The 21,498-nt window shown below is 40.4% G+C and overlaps 1 protein-coding gene and 1 non-coding gene across 8 annotated transcripts in view; one reads left to right on the top strand and one right to left on the bottom strand.

Annotated features, from left to right (window-relative positions):
* The first annotated feature begins 7,894 nt into the window (after window positions 1–7,894).
* RPRD1A (regulation of nuclear pre-mRNA domain containing 1A) overlaps window positions 7,895–21,498 on the top strand; it is a 71,205-nt gene continuing 57,601 nt past the window's right edge. For all 7 annotated transcript variants that reach the window (XR_002345090.2, XR_304101.4, XR_014807864.1 and 4 more), the window contains exon 1: window positions 7,895–8,207. Coding sequence is in view for 2 of the 7 variants with exons in the window: in XM_003356411.6 (XP_003356459.1) it covers window positions 8,057–8,207 (151 nt within the window). In the remaining 5 variants the exon portion in view is untranslated. The remainder of the gene's footprint in view (window positions 8,208–21,498) is intronic.
* On the bottom strand, window positions 16,803–16,909 carry LOC146402807 (U6 spliceosomal RNA). The gene has a single exon (XR_014808775.1). It is a non-coding gene; the product is annotated as a U6 spliceosomal RNA (small nuclear RNA).

The following is a 21,498-nucleotide window of genomic DNA, read 5'->3' as shown; positions in this document are numbered from 1 at the left end:
TGCTCCATCATAAGTGACTAGATATAGTTCCCAAGGCTACACAGCAGGATCTCATTGCTGATCATTCCAACCCCTGACTTCGTTTGCATCTATTAATCCCAAGCTCCCAGTCCATCCCACTCCTTCCCCCTCCCCCTTGGCAACCACAAGTCTATTCTCAGCCTTCCAGTTTTATCTCAGGCTGAAAACCCTAATGCCTTCCTTGACTTTTTCTCTTTCACTCAGGCCTGTTGTACTTTCCAGATGCATCCAGAACCTGCCAGCTTTTCACCTTGTGTTCCCGGCCTGGTCCAAATCACCATCATCTCTCACTGGATTATCACAAGTACAGTTTTCCCCGATTTTTGAGAAGTTCAAGTTTCACCACTTCGCTTTTTGGAAAAATCTACATTAGTACTACCTGTTTTTGATAACTGAAAGAAGTCTAAAAAGGGTTTTAGCTTTTACAAAAGGAGGAGAACGGAATTCTCGTCGTGGCTCAGTGGTTAACGAATCCGACTAGGAACCATGTGGTTGCGGGTTCAATCCCTGGCCTTGCTCAGTGGGTTAAGGATCCGGCGTTGCCATGAGCTGTGGTGTAGGTTGCAGACACATCTTGGATTCTGTGTTGCTGTGGCTATGATGTAGGCTGGTGGCTACAGCTCCGATTCGACCCCTAGCCTGGGAACCTCCATATGCCCTGGAAGTGGCCCAAGAAATGGCAAAAAGAAAAAAAAAAAAAAAAAAAAAGGGAGAAAAGGGGAAATCGTGTTATGTTTGTTTTGCAACCAGCTGGTTAGAAAGGCTGCATCCCTAAACATGGATAGTAGCAACGCCAAGCTCTTTCCCTGGAAACTACACTCAGCATCAAGCTGCCAGAGATTTGCATGGGGTCTGTGAGCATCTGTGCTTTATCTGTTTATTTTGTTCATCCGTTAGCAAAGTAGTTGTCCCAAAGTAGTTGCTTTCTCGCCACTTCAGCTTAGAAAAGATTTCATAGGAATGATCTGATTTTTTTTTTTTTTTTAAAGGGCCGCACCTGTGGCATATGGAGGTTATCGGGCTGGGGGTCAAATCACAGCTACAGCTGCTGGGCTACGCCACAGTCAGAGCAATGCAGGATCCAAGCTGCATCTCCAAACTGCATCTCAGTTCACGACAACGCTGGATCCTTAACCCACTGAATAAGGCCAAGGATCAGACCCAAGTCTTCATGAATCCTAGTTGGGTTCGTTACCGCTGAGCCACAACAGGAAATCCTCCTTGCTGTTTTTTGAGCCACATCAGGCACACTCCTGTCCCAGGGTCTTTGCATTTGCTCTATCATCCTTTGGAACACCCTGAAATAGCTGCTTGACTCAGGCTTCCCATCCTTCAGATTTTAAAGTGTTATCTCAGTGAGGCTTTTCCTGGCTAACCAGTTTAAAACTTCCAACTCACATACCTTCCTCCCAACCTGTTTATTTTTCCCCATGGCACTTAATCTAACACACCATATAACACATAAATGGTTTGTTCTTCATTTGATGGGATTATTTGTTCATTTTATTCATTACTGTATCCCTAGGGCCTTGCTCATCTTAGGTGTTCAGTATATAAATGTCCTCCACCCAAAGTTGAGCAAGTTGGGTTGTTGGTTTGTTGCCATGAGGGAGAACGTACACCAGGGGGAACCATGGAGCCACTCAGTAAATGTTAGCATGGACTTCGTGCAGCAAGGCTTGCTGGTATCAGGTTTTTTGAGGGAGCTTTCAAGGAAGCGGGGTTTTGCTCTGGATTGGATGCTACCAGGAAGGAGTAATAATAACCTGGTTGGGTATCTTAATGAATTTGTTCTGGATGGAGGGAAGAGTGCAAGGCTAAAACTGTAATTGGCAAAGCAGTAGCAGTTAATATTAGCTGGGAGAGAGAGATGTTTGGGATTTTTGTGCTTCACACAGTGACCTTTTATTTTATCTTGGCTTCAATAAGATTTATGAAATGGTCTTGTTTTTTGTTTTGTCTCACTTTATCAAGGTCACACAATAGTCTACATCAACACAGATTTGCTGTTCTGTGTAATGTTTTAGGTCCATCAGGGAAAATACCATGACTATCTGTGAATGCCAAGCCAGCTACTAGTGACACGGAGACCTAGCTACTAGGATTAGGCTAGTTCCCAAGGCCAGTGGTTGCATTCTTCTTGTAAGGGTGTATGCTTTTAGACTGATTTAATGAATGCATATAATTGTGGTCCTCATATACCCAAGGGCTGTCGCCTGAAAGGGAAAGTAGGCTCGTTTTCTAAGAATTCTGAGGCTAGAGGTGGGACAATGGGTGAAGTCACAGAGTGAGCAAGTTTCCACTCACTGTAAGAGCTTTAACAAAATGAGCCACTCAGCAGGGAGATGGATTCCAATGACTTGACTTCTCAATGGAGTCTGAAGAGATAATGGATTGGGATATTAGAGTTGTGTCTAAGGCCCTGAATGGAAGGCTGTACTAATAGCTTCAGATTTTTATGCAGTTCTATGAAGATCTCCCAAAGCTTGCTTGGCCTTCCAGCTTTCTTCCTAGGGAGTTCCCAGTAAGAAGCAGACAGTGGCTCCATTAAGATGAAAAAGAAGCTGTCTAGGTCCTTTTGATAGGGATGGAGAAGGCACAGGTAGTTGTAGAAATCCAGATAAAGGACCATATTTAAAAAGGGAAACTTAGAGGACATTGGGAGATCACTGTTAAGTTAATAAATTGCTCAAGAAAACCATCAGCACAAGTCAGGTTTGCTTCATTAGTGGAGCCTTGAGAATTGCCTCAGGTCATTGGGTAGGGGATGGGATTAGGCCTGCATTCATAGTCAGATCAAGGGCAAGAGTTTTAGGACCACCACCCTTCTGCAGATTTGAATACACACCTTTACCAGATACTAAAGAGGATTTACTTCTCCGGAAAGGAAGAGGTGGACTTTTCCAACCCCAGCACCTCTTGGATGAATGATAAAACTGTAGCCCACCTTGGGCTACAGCTTCCATACCTGCCCACCTGCATCTCTCACAAGCATCGTATCTTAATAAATCTATTTCTTGCCTATCATTTTGTCTCTCGCTGAATTCCTGAGGCGCGGAGACATGAAGAACCTGAGTCTCAGTGAGTCCAGACACAGGGTGAGTGATTCTAATTTAAAACCGTGGGTGTAAGCCCCAATCTGGGTTTAGGCCGGGTTTGAGTTCTGGCACATGGGTTCAAGTCCCAATCTGTGTTCTGGCTAGGTTCAGGCCATTAGTGCTGTCAGTTTCACTGAGGATTTCACAGTCCAAAAGTTGGAACAGGCATGGAAGCAAATATCTTCAGGATAATTTCTGTTTTTTGTTTTTGTTTTTGCTGCACCCGAGGCATGTAGAAGTCCCTGAGCCAGTGACTGAACCTGGGCCACAGCGAACCACAGCAATAACAATGCCAGATCCTTAACCCACTGTGCCACAAGGGAACTCCCTGCAGTGTAGTTCTTCAGTGAAGTTCTGAAGTAGTTCTCACTGGGGACAAATTCCCCCCTCCCCCCGCCCCCACCCAGGACACTTGGCAATGTCTGGAACATTTCTGGTTGCCATCAAGTGGGGAAGGGTACTACTCACATCTGGTTGGAAGAGTGCACAAACATTGTTAAGCATCATACATTGCATGGGACAGCCTCCGCATCAAAGAATCATCCATCTCAAAATGTCAATACTGGAGTTCCCTTGTGGCTCACCCAGTTATGAACCTGACTAGCATCCATGAGGATGAGGATTCGATCCCTGGGATTGCTCTTTGGGTTAAGGATCTGACGTTGCCGTGAGCTGTGGTGTAGGTTGAAGGCGAGGCTCAGATCCCACATTGCTGTGGCTGTGGTGTAGGCCAGCAGCTGCAGCTCTGATTCAACCCCTAACCTGGGAACTTCCTATGTTGCAGGTAAGGCCCTGAAAAGCAAAACAAAACAAAACAAAACACCCCAAACCAAAATGTCAATAGTGCCAGTATTGAGAAACCCTGTTCTAGAGGGAAGGGGAAAAAATTATAGATATACAGAGGGAGGAATGGGTCCTGCTTGTCCTAGGAAATACAGGGAAAGGTTTTATAGAGGAGGGATATCTAAGCTGGGTTTTGAAGATGGGATAGGATTTCCATGGTAAAAATAAAAAATGCTTGTTATTTTAGAGAGAGAGTCTGAAATATCAATTGATAAATGATATAATGTCTGGAATTTACTGCAAATAATTCAGTGTGGGGATGTGAGTGGTGTGAGAAAAAGTAGAAGTTTGCCCAGGAGTTGATAATTGTTGAAACTCTTGATGGATACCTGGAGGTTAGTTATATTCTTTATTTTTTGTGTGTTCTTGAAATTTTCCATAATAAAAAATTTGAATAAAGATTTTTTTCTTTTTTTATTGTGGTAAAATATATATGACATAAAATTACCATTTAGGAGTTGCTACTATGGCTCACTGGGATTAGCAGCATCTCTGCAGTGCCAGGATGCAGGTTTGATCCCTGGCCTGGCATAGCAGGTTAAAAGGATCCTGAGTTGCCATAGCTGTGCTGTAGGTCACAAATGCGGCTTGGATCTGATCCCTGGACTGGGAATTCCACATGCCCCAAGGTGGCCAAAAAAGAAAAAATAAAACAAAAACCATTTAACCATTTTTTAGTGTACAATTAAATGGCATTAAATACATTCACAACATTGAGCAAGCATCACCACTATCTATTTGCAGAACTTTTTCATCATCCCGAATAGGAATTCTGTGTTCATTAAACAATAAGTCCTCATTCCTTCCTCCTCCCAACTACTGGTAACCTCTATTCTACTTTATGTCTCTGTGGATTTCCCTATGTAGATACTTCATATCACTGGAGTCATATGATATTTATCCTTTTATGTCAGGCTTATTTCACTTAGCGTAATATTTTTGAAGTTTACAGTTGGCAGTTCCTGTTGTGGTGCAGCAGAAATGAATCCCACTCATATCTGTGAGGATGGGATTTGATCCTCGGCCTCTCTCAGTGGGTCCGGGACCCGACACTGCATGAGCTGTGGTGCAGGTTGCAGCTGAGACTTGGATCTTGCGTTGCTGTGGCTGTGGTGTAGCCACAGCTCTGATTTGACCCCTAGGCTGGGAACTTCCATATGCTGAGGGTATGGCCCTAAAAAGCAAAAAAAAAAAAAAAAGTTTACCCATGTTGTAACATGTATCAGAATTTCATTCCTTTTTATGGCTGAACAATAGCACATCGTATGCATATACTACATTTTGTTTGTCCATCCTTCCATTGATTATAATCAATTTTAAAATAACTTTATTTTGGGAAGGAGGGTACAGGTGGTTGCAGGGAAGATATTGCTTGCATCTTTAAGTGGAAAATGGAATTGTTTAGGATTTGGGAAATAATTAGATAAGTTTGTCATTGCTGGGGCTAAAAAACACAGAGCGGGGAGATGGCTGATGGTGCTGCTAGGAGTGGTAGAACTGAGTTAATGGGAGCCTTGTATGTCAAACCAAGGCTATGACCTTTTCCTCTTCTTTTCTTTTCTATGGCCAAACCCATGTCATACAAAAGTTCCTGGGCCAGGGATTGAATCTGAGCCACAGTTGCAACCTACACTACAGCTACAGCCACACTGGATCCTTAACCCACTGTGCTAGTCCAGGGATCGAACGTGTGCTTCCACAGTCACCCGAGCCACTGCAGTCGGATTCCTAACCCACTCTGCCACAGCCAGAACCCTCTATGACCTTTTTCTTATAGGTCCCAATGAAGGTCCCTCCCCTCCCCTAATCAAAATATATTTCTTATTTTTTTTCTGTACAACTAATACATGCTTGTGTCAAAAATTCAAACCATACTGAAATATAAACATTGCAAAGAAGAATTTATCCATTTTCTTACCTATCTAAACCATTATAAAAGGTTTGATGTGTGTCCTATATCAAAACTCATCAGCTACAGACCACAAGAACAACCTAAAGTTAAAGTCAGGTTTATTCAGATTGCTGCAGCAAAGAAGAGAACTGTGGGGATGTATCATTAAGCAGTAATTGGTGGGAGTTCCTGTTGTGGCTCAGCAGTAAGGAACCTGACTAGTATCTATGAGGATGAAGGTTTGATCCCTGGCTTCACCTAGGGGGTTAAGGATCTGGCATTGCCGTGAGCTGTGGTGTAGGTTGCAGATGCACCTCGGATCCTGTGTGGCTATGGCTCTGGTATAGGCTGGCAGCTGCAGCTCTGATTTGACTGCTAGCCCAAGAAATTTTATGTGCTGCAGATTTGGCCTTAAAATGCCAAAAAAAAAAAAAAAAAAAAAAAAAAAACACGGGAATTCAAAGAGTTTAATACAAGAGCCTGTGCTGGGTGATTCTAGTGATTCTAAACAGGCTTTATGGAAAGCAGGAGTCTGTTCTGGATTGGGTTCTGTTCAGGAAGGAGAGACAGTTTGGCGATTGGGTAGGTCTTTGGTAATTTTTATCTGGAATGCCAAAGGATTGAGATTGGGTTAGAGCTATCACTGGTAAAACAGCTGTAATCACTGATGTAGTTAAAAGAGAATATTGGTAGTTTTCATGGTTTCAAGGTGGCCTTGACTCTTGACTCACTTATTCTACTACAATGTCAGAATGGCCTTTGAGTATTGTTTATATCCTGAGAGGCCTGCTTCTGTTTTGTTAGGAACATTACAGCCTAATGTGAAATTTAAGAAAGGAAAACCTGGAGTTCCCATTCTGGCTCAGCGGGTTAAGAACCTGACTAGTATCCATGAGGATGCGGGTTCAATCCCCGGCTTCTCTCAGTGGGTTAGTGCTGCAAGCTGTGGCATAGGTTGCAGATGGGGATCATATTTTGTGTTTCTGTGGCTGTGGTGTAGGCTCTGATTCATCCCCTAGCCTGGGAACTTCCATATGCCGCAGGTGTGGCCCTTAAAAAACAAAAAGGAAAGAGAAGATACTTATGATCAAGTAAAAAGGAATATTCGATGACTACTTGGTGAAAGTTCTGGAACAGTGCTTCTCAAAAGATGGTTTAGGAACTCCTGTGATTCCTTGTGTACCTATCTTGAAGTTTCTTATATTAATATTAGAGTACAACAGTATCCATCTTTCTGTGTCCTTTGTGATTTATCATAGTTAACACAAGTACAAGGTCAAAATGTGCTGGGTTATGAGATTTCTGAAATCTATTTTAAATTACACAATACATAAATATGTTCTTGTAAAAAATAAAAACAATACAGACACAGCTTAAGGGTTCCAGTTCTAATCCTCCACACAACTATTTATGTTATGCGTATTTTTCCAGACCTTTTGCCATGCATTTACATACTTATGAATTAATATAAAATGTATACTTTTATAAAACAATGTTATACTGTAGTTTTCCTTTTACAACTTAAAAAAAAACCCAATTCACCATTGGATTTATGAATATTTTAAGCTGCTGCATGTATTTTGTAATATGAAGTATCACAGTTAATTTAGCCATTTAGTTGCTGCGAAAGTCCCAGCTCTTTGCTGTTACTGAGCTGGACCATAAAGCTAGCATACAGCTGCATGGGCAAACATGCTGGGGTTCCCTAGCACTGACAGCACTTAGTGAAATCTCAAGGTCACCAGAAAGGTATATTTTAAAATGTAATATATCACCCCAAATACTTTTCCAAAGTGGCTATACCAAATTTACACACCTATGTAGAGGTTTTTAAAGACCCCTTGATAGAAATACTTTCTCCCAGCAGGAGAGTTCAAGGCCTGGCACACCCGCCCCTTCTCCGGCCTTGACCTCGGCAGTACCGCCCCACTGCCTCTCTATCTCTAGGCTCAGCCCCGCCCCTTCCGCTTGGAGGTCCCACCTCTTGGCCGCTTCTGTTCAGAGGGCGGGGCGTGGGTCGTCCGTGACATCACTGCCGGCTAGACGCCATCTTGCTGGTTCCCGGCGGGTCTTGGATGTGGCGGCCCCAGTGTTGAGGGCGTGGGCAAGGGTGGGGTGAGGGGGCGAGGCCGCGGCTGGGGCGGCGAAACTCTCCACCCCTCAGCCCCACCGCGTGGGACGGCGTGAACGAGGTGTCGGAGGGATGTCCGCCTTCTCTGAGGCGGCGCTGGAGAAGAAGCTGTCGGAGTTGAGCAACTCGCAGCAGAGCGTGCAGACCTTGTCCCTGTGGCTGATCCACCACCGCAAGCACTCGCGGCCCATCGTCACCGTGTGGGAGCGGGAGCTGCGGAAAGGTAAGACGGCCTCGCCTTTCTGCCGCTCCCTCCCACCCGGCCGGGTCCCTGAGGTCCCCCAAACCCTGCGCCCTGCTCCTTGAGGCCCCCATTACCCCAGCGACCCCACCTCACCGCCGCCCCGAACCCCCACTACCGAGCGCCCGGGGCTCCCTGGTGTCCGTGGTCTGCGGGCGGGGAGAAGTGTTGTGCGCTGCTCTTCCTGCAAAGTCGGCGCTTAGTAGGCTGTTGAATAAGGAATAAAGAACCGATACTTCTGTTGATTTAACGCGGAGACAGTAGCCAGGGGCTCAGGACTCTGCACCTAATTGCAGTCAGGTGTTTTGTTTTTTAATTGTGTACATTATAATGGAGGATGGGGGGAAATTGGGAAATGTGCACAGGAAAAGATCTGTATGCGGTTGGGAAATACCTATTTCTGTGACACATCATCTCAATCTTATAAAATTAATAGAGGAGTCAGAGTTTAGAGCTGGGAAACCTAAAATAAGATGCGTGATGCAATGGAAAAAATCCTGAATTTGTAGATTTTAGAGGACCTGAATTAGGGAAATTTCTTTATTTCTGAATTGCAAGTGCCTGAAAATGAGGGAGTTAGATTAAGTGAGGTAAGGTCCTTTCTTGCTCTATGATTATACGCCTCTGGGGCAGTGTCTTTATTTTACAAAGCATTCGATAGTGTTTCTGTAAATGAAGTTAACTTTTCGAGCAGTAGTCTTGCTGTCACTAAAATATCTAGAAGAATCATTTTGCTATGACTGCAGAGCCAATTTATCCAAGAACTGATTGTATGATAGCGCGACTGAAAATTAAAATATTTCGTCTGCTTAGTCTGGATTTGTACCTTAATTCTTAATTAGGTATAGGTAGTGGGCTCTTTCAATTGTTGTTTCAAACACCCTGATGTATCAGATATGATGGTTATTTATTAATTAAGGGTTTTAACAACATGTTCTTCATCAAAATAAATGTTTAAGTACTGATCCGTAAGAAAGCCATATGATAAATTAATATGAGAGCCAAAATGTGGCGTTGGCTATGTAGAATGGAGACAAACTCATTTTCTTGTGTGTTTGCTTGTGATTGATCCATTAGAAGAAGTTGACGTAGAGCTCTGTTTTTCACTTCATATGTAAGTGTATGTGTATTGGCTCTCATGGAGGAATTCACCTATAAGTAGCCAAAAAGGTTTGAGAAACACAAATATAAATGTCTGGAAAATAGCTGTGAACTTTGAGAAGGCAGGTATTGTATTTGCTTTTTTGCCTTGCTAGATATGAAAATCAGCAACAGGTGTATATATACTTTTTTTTTTTGAAAAGAGTGTAAGGATTGGTACCCAGACTGTTTCTAAGAACTACCACAGATCAGTAGAAAGATGGACATACTGTTAAAGGCATTTCACATTAGAGAAACCGGAAAGACCAGTAAATGATACTTAATCTTACTAATCAAGGAAAATCAATGAAGTACCACTTTATACCCTTTGGTTTGCAAAATTTAAAAGCATGATAATACCAAAAATTGGGAAGGAAGACAGGAAACAGGAACTCTCTTCAATTGCTGATTGTAGTGTAAAAAAGGGATGGTCTTAGCAACCTCTAATGAAGTTGAAGGTATATATCTTTTGATCTAGTAGTTCTTCCGTGATTATATCTTGGACACTCAAGGAATTATGTTTATTGTAGTCTTTTTTTTTTTTGTCTTTTTAGGGCCACACCCGTGGCATATGGAGGTTCCCAGGCTAGGGGTCTAATTGGAGCTGTAGCCACCGGCCTACACCACAGCTCACTGCATCACTGGATCCTTAAGCTGAGCAAGGCCAGGGATCAAACTCGGCAACCTCATGGTTCCTAGGTGGATTCGTTAACCACTAAGCCGATGGGAACTCCTGTTGTAGCCTCTTAATAGCAAAATTAGATAAACAGTTTAAACATCTTACTAGTTAGAGTATGATAAATATATTTTGACATTCATGCAATATAATACGGTCCAGTGGTTTTCAGGAATGAACTAGAGCTACGTGAAAGAAACAACATGATTGAATTAAAGAACAACAAAGAAGCAAAATGTTGAGCTAAGAAAGAAAGGGGCAGACCAGTATGCCATTCGGTGAAAGTTTGAAAACATGCAAAACAATACTCTATATTGTTTCCAGATATCTGTAGTTATTGCTAGAACGTGCATAGTAATGATTAACACCATAGTCCAAGGTAGTTGTTGCCTTAAAGGAGAGAGGAAATGAGAAGGGATCTGTGTTACCTTATAGTACATATATTTAAAACATTTTTTGAAACAAATGGGGGAAAAGAATAAGATGTACTTTTAGCTGAGTTTGGAAATGTTTCCTTACATTTAAACGTTTCATAAATAGAAAAAGTTAAAGACACATAAATAAATGCTTTAGGAGGAGAGTAGTTTGGGTGATGATGAGATGATAGAAATGGTAGTAATACCAGTAGTGGTGATGACTGGGCTGCTGATTGTCAGTGTGATGTGAGATTATCCGCCAGAGGTTTCCTTTCCTTGACACATGACTGTGCCTTTGTAGGGCATAGCTTTATGTCCTCATGGTTGTCTGCAGTTTTGCTCGTCAACTTTAGGATCCTCCATCTCCTGAAGCATAATGATAATGACAGTAATTTGCTGAGTACCAGTCATTGTTTTAGACATTACTGTGATGTCTTGAATACTTACGTTATCCCTGCAAAATAAGTATTTTTTTTAAAAGGAATTGATCAAGTTTGAAATAAATCAAGAAATAAATTACGGAAAATTAGTTGAAGATTTTGTGTTAAGCTAGGCACCCTTTAGTTCCTTCAAGTGTTTAAAGAAGACAGAAATGTCACATTGGTAGGAAAAATAACTGCTCAGAATGTAAGAATGAGTAGGTAAGATGATTTATCAGACATGGTAACCATGCGATTATGAAGATTTCTCCTCTTTGTCTACTTTTCTTATCTTTGTCTCCTTTAAAGAATGAGAAAACCTGTCAGGAGAGATACACCCCATGGACTTTATGAAGACCAGAGTAGCTCTTATTTCCCTGATAAATGCAGTAGAAAAACATAAGTGACCATTTTGTTATTGTTTTGTAGCAGCTCTATTGAGATATAATTAACATACCATACAATTCACCCATTTGGCTTTTAGTATATCATATTGTTGGAAAACCATCACCATGATAAATTTTAGAACATTTTCATTACCCAAAAAGAAGTTCCATTTTGGCCATCATTGCCTCTTCCCCAGATCTAGGCAACTGCTGATTTACTTTGTTTCTGTAGATTTGCCTTAAATGGAATCTTCTGTGACTAGTCTTCCTTTGGTTAGGATAACATCTTCTAGGGTCACACTTATCATAGCATGTGTTTAGTGTTTCATTCCTTTCTATGGCCAAATAATCCATTGTATGAATTTATCCATCAGTTGATGGACATTTAGGTTGCTTTCACTTTTTGGCTATTATGAACAATACTGCTGTGAACATTTGTGTACAGGTTTTTGTGTGGAATGTTTTAATTTTTCTTGGATATATACATAGGAGTAGAATCCTAGGTCATATATGAACTCTGTGGTTAACCTGTTGAGGAATTGCCAGACTGTTTTCTTTTTTTGTCTTTTTACCTTTTCTAGGTCCGCTCCTGCAGCATATGGAGGTTCCCCTGCCAGGAGTCTGATCGGAGCTGTAGCGGACAGCCTACCAGAGCCACAGCAACACCAATCCAAGCCGCGTCTGCAACCTACACCACAGCTCCCAGCAACGCTGGATCCTTAACCCACTGAGCAACGCCAGGGATCGAACCCACAACCTCATGGTTCCTAGTTGGATTTGTTAACCATTGAGCCATGACGGGATCTTCCAGACTGTTTTCCACAGTGACTGCATCATTATTCATGTAAAAAAAATTTTTTTTTCTTTTTTTTTTTAGTGCTGCGCCTGTGGCACATGGAGGTTCCCAGGTCAGGGGTCGAAACAGAGCTGCTGGCCTATGCCACAGCCAGAGCAACACGGGATCTGAGCCTCATCTGCAACCTATACCACAGCTCATGGCAACGCTGGATCCTTAAACCACTGAGTGAGGTCAGGTATCAAATCTGCATCCTCATGGATACCAGTTGGGTTCATTACTGCTGAGCCACAGCAGGAACTCCCTCATTATACATTTCTCCCTGCAGTGTGTGAGGATCCAGTTTCTCCACATCTCTAACATTTTCATCTTTCATCATTTCATTTTCCTGATGACTAATGATGTTGAGTATATTTTCGTGTGCTTATTGGCCATTTGTGTGTCATCTTTGGAGAAACGTCTTCTCAGATCTTTGCCCATTTTAAAATTGAGTTGTCTTTATTAAGTGTTCTTTATGTATTTTAGATACAAGTCCTTTATCAGATCCATGACTTGCAAATGTTTTCTCCCATTCATTGCATTGTCTTGTCTTTTCATTTTCTTAATACTGTTTTTTTTTTTTTTTTTTTTTTTTTTTTTGCTTTTTAGGGCTGCACCCATGGCATATGGAGATTCCCAGGCTAGGGGGTCCAATCAGAGCTGTGGCCGCCCGCCTATACCACAGCCACAGCAATGCAGAGTCCGAGCCACGTCTGTGACCTACACCACAGCTCACGGCAACGCCAGATCCTTAACCCACTTAGCAAGGCCAGGGATCGAACCCGCAACCTCATGGTTCCTGGTCAGATTTGTTTCCGCTGTGCCACGACGGGAACTCCTTAGTACTGTCTTTTGAAGGTGATTTTTTTAAACTAAATTTCTCATTAGTTGGCTAAATTGTAAAATTATTAGTATACATCATTAATGACATATATATTGCATTCATTGCTGTAGAAATATCAACCATGAATGTACCAGAATCTACAAAATAACAGTGACAGGCGCGTTCTTACACGCAAACACAGCAACAAATCTCTGAAAGAGTTTAAAAAAGAAGGTGTATAGGAGAAAGTTCTTTGCAGTTGATTAGAGTTGCTGCTTTCACTAGTCTAGTTGATTGAGTCCTTTATGCAAGTCTCGTATATGTTATTCATATTTGAGTCTTAAAATCATAATTGCATCAACCCTTTAGAGTATATTAATTACCCTGTATTTATTATCCTCTGCGTGTTTGGCATTGGATATATTTCAGTGATAAAACAGTGTTTTTATATGTCAAATATATTTCAAAAAAATAAAGGAAAGTTTGCTCCTGCTTTCATAGAATTTATAGTCTCATAGGGAGGGCATACAATGAAGAAGAAAATTGTAAGTATGAATTTTGTATTAAGTGCATTTAAAAGAAGAAAACTTAAAGTAGTAGGCAGTGAGGGAAATCATCTCTGTAAGGTGACCTTTAATACAAGACCCCTCTGGAACAGTATTCCATCAGTGGGGAGGAGGCATTCAGCCACTGGCTGTGTGAAGATGCTGAGGCAAGAAATAGCTTGAGATACAAAGACTCAAACCTGGAAATGTTCAGCTCTTCAGTGCTTGTTACAGTTTTCCCCAAATTGGTAACAATTAAAATTTTAGAATACTTAAAATTTAGATTTTCCCTCTATTTGTAATTACTTGTTAAAAATCAGTACTTTGTTGTCAATAAACAATATTAGACATCTTTTAGGAAACTAATTATCACCTTATATTTTATTATGGACTGGAGGGTAATTTGATAGTTGAGAAGTAGATAGTGGGTTCCTGTAGATGGTTGTTTTCCTTATTCAATTTTTAACCTTCATAATCTTAACATATTGCCTTTGATGAAGGTTCTTAAATAAGTCTAGTTAACATTTACATGAATATAGCTATAGGTTTGTAAGTGGTGGCAAAATAAGTACTGTGTTTCTTAGATGCTCTATTTGATTTTATTTATCTATTTATTTATTGGCCACATACACAGTACATGGAAGTTCCCAGGCCAGGAATCAAACCCAAGCCCCAGCAGTATAATGCTGAATCCTTAACTGCTAGGCCACCGGGGAACTCCCTCTATTTGGTTTTAGAAAAATAAAAAGGCCAAGAACATTTTTTATCTGCCTTAAAAACTTTTAGTAATATAAATCCTTAAAGTATATTCTGTTTTGAATTAATTTAATGGCTTTTATATTGTCCAATACTATTATTTTGTCCAATACTGTTATACTTTTTTATAGAGTTGAACAAGTAAGTGAGACTATGTGTATGTTGTTAATTCTTTTTTTTAAAAAAATTATTTATTTATGTTTTTTGGTCATCCTGTAGCGTATGGATTTACTAGGCCAGGGATCAGATCTGAGCTGCAGTTTTTTGTTTTGTTTTTTGGTTTTTTTTTTTTTTGTCTTTTTGCTATTTCTTTGGGCGGCTCCCGCGGCATATGGAGGTTCCCAGGCTAGGAGTTGAATCGGAGCTGTAGCCGACGGCCTACGCCAGAGCCACACAACGTGGGATCCGAGCCGCGTCTGCAGCCTACACCACAGCTCACTGCAACGCCGGATCGTTAACCCACTGAGCAAGGGCAGGGACCGAACCTGCAACCTCATGGTTCCTAGTCGGATTCGTTAACCACTGCACCATGACAGGAACTCCCTGAGCTGCAGTTTTAACCTACACTGCAGCTGTGGCAACATTGAATCTTTTAACCCACTGTGCCGGGCTGGGGTTGAACCTACATCCTGGCACTACAGAGATGCCATTGATCCCAGTGCACCACCGCAGGAACTCTGTATATTTTGTTAGTTCTTATATTTAAAAGAATTTGTTGTTCTCAAATTGTATGACTTTTATGAACCCCCATGTAGTCATCGTCCAGCTTTAACAGTTATACTCTTTGTTAACAACTTAAAAAAAAGTCATATTCTTAAAGTATCATCAGAGTTCCCATCATGGCGCAGCAGAAATGAATCCGACTAGGAACCATGAGGTGGTGGGTTCCATCCCTGGCCTCACTCAGTGGGTTAAGGATCCAGCATTGCTGTGAACTGTGGTATAGGTTGCAGACTTGGCTCGGATCCCTCATTGCTGTGGCTCTGGCGTAGGCTGGCAGCTGTAGCTCTGATTTACCCCTAGCCTGGGAACCTCCATCTGCCACAGGTGCAGCCCTGAAAAGACCAAAAATAAATAAATAAATAAACAAATAAATAAAATATCATCAAATATCTAGCCAGTATTTGTTTCCTTCAGATGTTTGCTTAAAGATTAAAACTTCTGTTTTAATCAGGATCCAGGTAAAGTTCATTTATTGCATATGATTATTATATTCTTTAAATCCCTTTACATTTATGGATTCCCTCTGTCTTATTTTAAATTCATTCTTTGAAAAAAACCAAATTGGCTGTTTCATAGATATTCTCAGAATCTAGATCAGGGATTATCAAACTGTTTGATTAAAGGATCCTCTACTTATTGAAGGCCCTTGATCTTCCATTTATGTGGTTTATATTGGTAGTTATATTAAAAAGTAAAACATTCTGGTAGTTCTGTGGTGTAGTGGGTTAAGGATCTGGTGTTGTCACTGCAGCAGCTTGGGTCACTGCTGTGGTGTGGCTTTGATCCCTGGCCTGGGAACTTCTGCATGCCTTGGGCATGGCCAAACAAACAAACAAACAAAAAACTACAATACTCAATTGATTTATATTAACATAAAATTACCTTTTTGCTTTTTGGCTGCACATGCATCATGCAGAAGTTCTAGGACTAAGGATCACATCCAAGCCACAGCAGTGACAGTGCCGAATCTTTAACCCACTGAGCCTCCAGGGAAGTCCAAAAATAGCATTATTTTAGTTATTTATTGTTTTGTCTCTCTCTCTCTCTTTTTTTTTTTTTTTTTTTAGGGCTACACCCATGGCATATGGAAGTTCCCCAAGCTGGGGGTTGAATCAGAGCTGCAGCTGCTGGCCTACACCACAGACACAGTAACAAGGGATCCAGGTTGAATCTCTGACCTATAGTGCAGCTTGTGGCCATGCCAGATCCTTAACACACTGAGAGGGGCCAGGGATCAAACCCATGTCCTCATGGATACTAGTTGGGGTTGTTACCTCTGAGCCACAACAGGAACTCCTCTTATTTATATATTTGTTTGTTTGTTTTTGCTTTTTAGGGCCACACCCGTGGCATATGGAGGTTCCCAGCTGCCTACACCACAGCTCACTGCAGTGCTGGATCCTTAACCCACTGAGCAAGGCCAGTGATTGAACCTGCATCCTCATGGATACTAGTTGGGTTCATTAACCACTGAGCCATGACAGGAACTCCACTCCTATTTTTAAAAAAAAAATTTGTGGAGTTCCCGTCGTGGCACAGTGGTTAACGAATCCGACTAGGAACCATGAGGTTGCGGGTTCCGTCCCTGCCCTTGCTCAGTGGGTTAACGATCCAGTGTTGCCGTGAGCTGTGGTGTAGGTTGCAGACGCGGCTTGGATCCCTCGTTGCTGTGGCTCTGGCGTAGGCCAGTGGCTACAGCTCCAATTCGACCCCTAGCCTGGAACCTCCAAATGCCACGGGAGCGGCCCAAAGAGATAGCAAAAAAAAAAGACAAAAAAAAAAATTTATTGGAGTGTAGTTGACTTATAGAATTATGTTAAGTTTCAGGTATACAACAAAGCATATCAGTTTTATTTATAAAAATATGGAATTCTTCACAAATTTGTATGTCATCTTTGTGAAGAGGCCATGCTAATCTTCTCTGTATCATTCAAGTTTTAGTATATGTGCTACTGAAGTGAGCACCGAAAATAACATTTTTAATGAAAAATAACTATTTGCTAAAAATATTAAAGAGAGGAGTGGTTGATTTACAATTTTATTTGCAAGTCTTTATGTCTCTCTTAATTGAAAGCTGAAATCTCATGTCTGCTTTTGCATTCAGTCTTATGATGTATATCACATGACCCCTGGAATGAGAGGATGAGAGTGAAAAAGACACATAATGTCTTATTATTATTGTGAAAATAGTTCTGAGTTCATGGACTCCATTAAAGGGTTTTGAGGACCCCCCCCAGTGATTCAGACTGGATTCTAAGAACAGGATCATTTCTTATTACTGGTCAATTACTGATCAAGAGGCTAGCACACATTGCTTTGCGTTAAGCAGGTACAAGTTGTTCCTTCCAAAGTGTTAAATCCTACTCAGTGTGAACTTAAACAGAATTTACAAAATTGGGGTGGGGTAATGTAATCTTCTTTAGGTTCTCTTTCCTATGCCATACAGCTTTTAAAATGGATATTTTTACTGCTGCAAAATTTAAGCAAATTACCCTTAAATTTCTAATAAAAATAAAAGTTTATTCCTACTTTAAACAAACATAATGTGATAGTTTGTAATTTTACAAGTGTATTTTTGAATTTTTCATTTGAAATTGAAAGTTTCTCCTCTTGGTGTCCTTTATTCACCAAATTCCTATTGAGTTCCTGCTCTGTTGTTAGACCAAGAATGATTCAGCAGATAAGAGAGACATAGCTGTCTTCATGGAGCTTACATATCAGTCAGGCAACAAACTGCTGAACTAGAAACTGCATAGTGATGCAAAGGAAAAATATAATTGGGAAACTAGCTTAGTTTAGGCAATCAGGGAGTTCTCTTCTTTGATTTGAAATTTGAAGTGTGAGTAGAATTTACTAGGAGCCATACGAAATATATAGACAGTTTTTGCTGTTGCTTTAATCATTTGAATTTGGTCTTATATAGAACAAATGTTATTTGGCATTTTAAGTGTAACATTTCAGTTTATAACTCCGTTTTTGGAACTAAGCAAGATAGGAAGGTCAGTATTTTAGGTAAACTTTTAATGTTTTATGTCTGCAGAGAACTTTAAATGATTTAAGAGTTTTACTTTTTTTTTTTTTTTTTTTTTTTTGTCATTTCTTGGGCCGCTCCTGTGGCAGATGGAGGTTCCCAGGCTGGGGGTCTAATCAGAGCTGTAGCCGCCAGCCTATGCCAGAGCCACAGCAACTTGGGATCTGAGCTGCTTCTGCAGCCTACTCCACAGCTCCTGGCAATGCCGGATCGTTAACCCACTGAGCAAGGGCAGGGACGGAACCGCAACCTCATGGTTCCTAGTTGGATTCGTTAACCACTGAGCCACGACGGGAACTCCTGATATAATCAGATTTTTAAAATCTTTTTGTTTTTAAAAATGTACGAAGAGGATTGTAATGATGAATTATTTAGTCATCTTTCTGTCTTTCTAGATTTTTTGGTCATTTTTGGTTCTCTAGCTTAACTCTTGGCTGTTATCAGGTACATGTTAGTCTTCTTCTTCCTTTTAAAAAAAAAAAAAATTTTTTTTTTTTTAGGGCTGAATGTGTGGCATGTAGAAGTTCCCAGGCTCCTTAACCCACTGAGCGAGGCCAAGGATTGAACCTGCATCCTCATGGATATTAGTCAGGTTCATCACCACTGAGCCACAGTAGGAACTCCAATCCTTGTCTTCTTTTTATAGCTTTTCCTTAATCCCTTTTATCTATAATAACTGATAAACTTAGAAAAAAATTTATTGTCCTATCTATTTTCCAGTGTGTTATAAAATACTGGAGTTGAGTAGGTAATAACATGGACATGATATGAAACTTAAAAGGCACAAATGGTTATAAAGAAAGGAGTAAGTCTCCTTTCCACTTTTCTTCCCTACCCACCCATTTCCTTATCCAGAATCAATATGTTAACAATTTAACAATTGTTAACAATCTATTAATATTTCTCCCAGAATTTTCTGTGTTTATAATCATATATATATGTTATAATTTCTTTTGCTCCCTTCATGTTTAGACAAATTGTAGGGTATTATATAGACTTTCTCTGCTTTTGCTTCTTTTCTTTTTAATAGATCTTTCAAATTGTGATGTATTTATATATAAGAAGTTGCCTCATTTTAAAGTATGACTGCATTGTATTCCATTTTATATATGCACCAAAATTTGTATAACCATTACTTTATTGATGAACATTTAGAATGTCAGTTTTTATCTTATAATTCATAAGTATTTATGTTACTAAGTATTCTAGGTATTTTCTTAATGGTTTCAGCCAATAGAAGTGGAAGGCATAGATTTATCACATCATTTTCTTAAGTTCTTTTCACTCCCACCCATTTGATTTATTTTATTTTATTTTATTTTTTTGTCTTTTGTCTTTTTGTTGTTGTTGTTGTTGTTGCTATTTCTTGGGCCGCTCCCACGGCATATGGAGGTTCCCAGGCTAGGGGTTGAGTCGGAGCTGTAGCCACCGGCCTACGCCAGAGCCACAGCAACTCGGGATCCGAAGAGCCGCGTCTGCAACCTACACCACAGCTCACGGCAACGCCGGATCGTTAACCCACTGAGCAAGGGCAGGGACCGAACCCGCAACCTCATGGTTCCTAGTCGGATTCGTTAACCACTGCGCCATGACGGGAACTCCTCACTCCCACCCATTTGAAATGCCTCCTTTAACATACAATCAGTTTTCATATATGTTTGGCATATTTATGTTTTCATATCTCGTAGGACATTCCCCCCCATTCCTATCGTACCTCCGCAAATTGCTCCTTTTTTCTTCTTGTGGCTCCTTGTTTTATTTTTCCATATAAACTCTAAAATCAGCTTGTCATTTACATGAAAAAATTATTAGTATTTTATTATTTTAAAAAGAATTCACATCTGTTTGATGGTGACTCAGGCTGAGAGTTGTGCAGTCTTATTCTAAATGCATTTGTTGTAATTGTTTAAATGTTCTTCTCACTTGTTCAGACATTAGTTCATGATGCTTTGTAAAACCCCGTGAAGACATGAAGTGCACATTTAAGTTTATAATAACTGTATAACTTTGTGTTAAATATATCTCTAATTCTAGAAGAAAGTGGCAAAGGATTAAGTCATGCAGAAGGGCTTAAAAACTAAAAATATTTATATTAATTTTTTTAATTGGAAAAATGTTTCACATTACAACAAATGCATTAATTGATTTTTGTGGTAACATTTTGGTGCAGTTCAAGGAATATTCTGCTTCTAGAGCTTGATTTAAAAACCTTATCTAGGAGTTCCCGTCGTGGCACAGTGGTTGACGAATCCGACTGGGAACCATGAGGTTACGGGTTTGGTCCCTGCCCTTGCTCAGTGGGTTAACGATCCAGCGTTGCCGTGAGCTGCGGTGTAGGTTGCAGATGCAGCTCAGATCCCTCGTTGCTGTGGCTCTGGCGTAGGCTCGTGGCTGCAGCTCCAATTCGACCCCTAGCCTGGGAACCTCCATGTGCCGCGGGAGCAGCCCAAGAAATAGCAAAAAGACAAAAAGCAAAACAAAAAATAATTAAAAAAAAAACTTATCTATTTAACTCTATGCTTTTTTGTCTCTTATAGTATTGGCACAAATTATAATGCAGACTGTATTCTACTTAATAGATTATTCTTTAAAACAAGTGGATCCGAGCTGCGTCTGCAACCTGCACCACAGCTCATGTCACACCAGATGCTTAACCTTGAGCAAGACCAGGGATTGAACCCGAATTCTCATGGTTCTCAGTCAGGTTCGTTACCACTGAGCCATGATAGGAACTCCTATTTTTAGTTTTTTGAGGAAGCTCTGTACTCTTTTCTGTAGTGGTTTCACCAATTTATATTACCACCAATAATGTAGAAGGGTTCTTTTTTCTTCATACCCTCTCCAGCATTTGTTATTTGTAAACTTTTTAATAATGGCCATTCTGACCTGTGTGTGTTGGTTACCTTATTTTAGCTTTGATTTATTTCTCTAATAATTTGCATTGTTGAGCATCTTTTCAGGTGCCTATTGGCCATCTGTCTTCTTTGGAGAAATGTCTGTTTAGGTCTGTGCATTTTTTTCAGTTGGATTGTTTATTGTTGTTGTATGAGCTGTTTGTATATTTTGGAAATTAAGCCCTTGTCGATTGCATTGTTTGCAAATATTTTTTGTCCCATTCCATAGATTGTCTTTTTGTTTTGTTCATGGTTTCCTTTGCTGTGCAAAAGTTTGAAAGTTTGATTAGGTCTCATTTGTTTATATTTGTTTTTATTTCTACTGCCTTGGGAGACCAACCTAAGAAAACATTGGTATGATTTATGTCGGGATGTTTTCTTCTAGGAGTTTTATGGTGTCATGTCTTATATTATTATGTTATAGTTTGGTTTTATATATGGTGTGAGGGTATGTTCTAACTTCATTGATTTATATGTAGCTGTCCATCTTTCCCAACTTGCTAAAGAGACTGTCTTTCCCATTGTATATTCTTGCCTTTGTCAAAGATTAATTGGTGGGTTTATTTCTAGGCCCTCTATTCTGTTCCATTGATTCAAATGTCTGTTTTGTGTCAATATCACACCGTTTT

Source organism: Sus scrofa, chromosome 6 (genome assembly GCF_054392235.1).
Source record: "Sus scrofa isolate SSC_HxYL_T2T_F1_AM1 chromosome 6, Sscrofa_HxYL_maternal_Yorkshire_Landrace_v2.0, whole genome shotgun sequence".
Taxonomy (NCBI): Eukaryota; Metazoa; Chordata; class Mammalia; order Artiodactyla; family Suidae; genus Sus; species Sus scrofa.
Note: the sequence above shows the minus strand (reverse complement) of the source record. Positions and strands in the feature narration are given on the sequence as shown.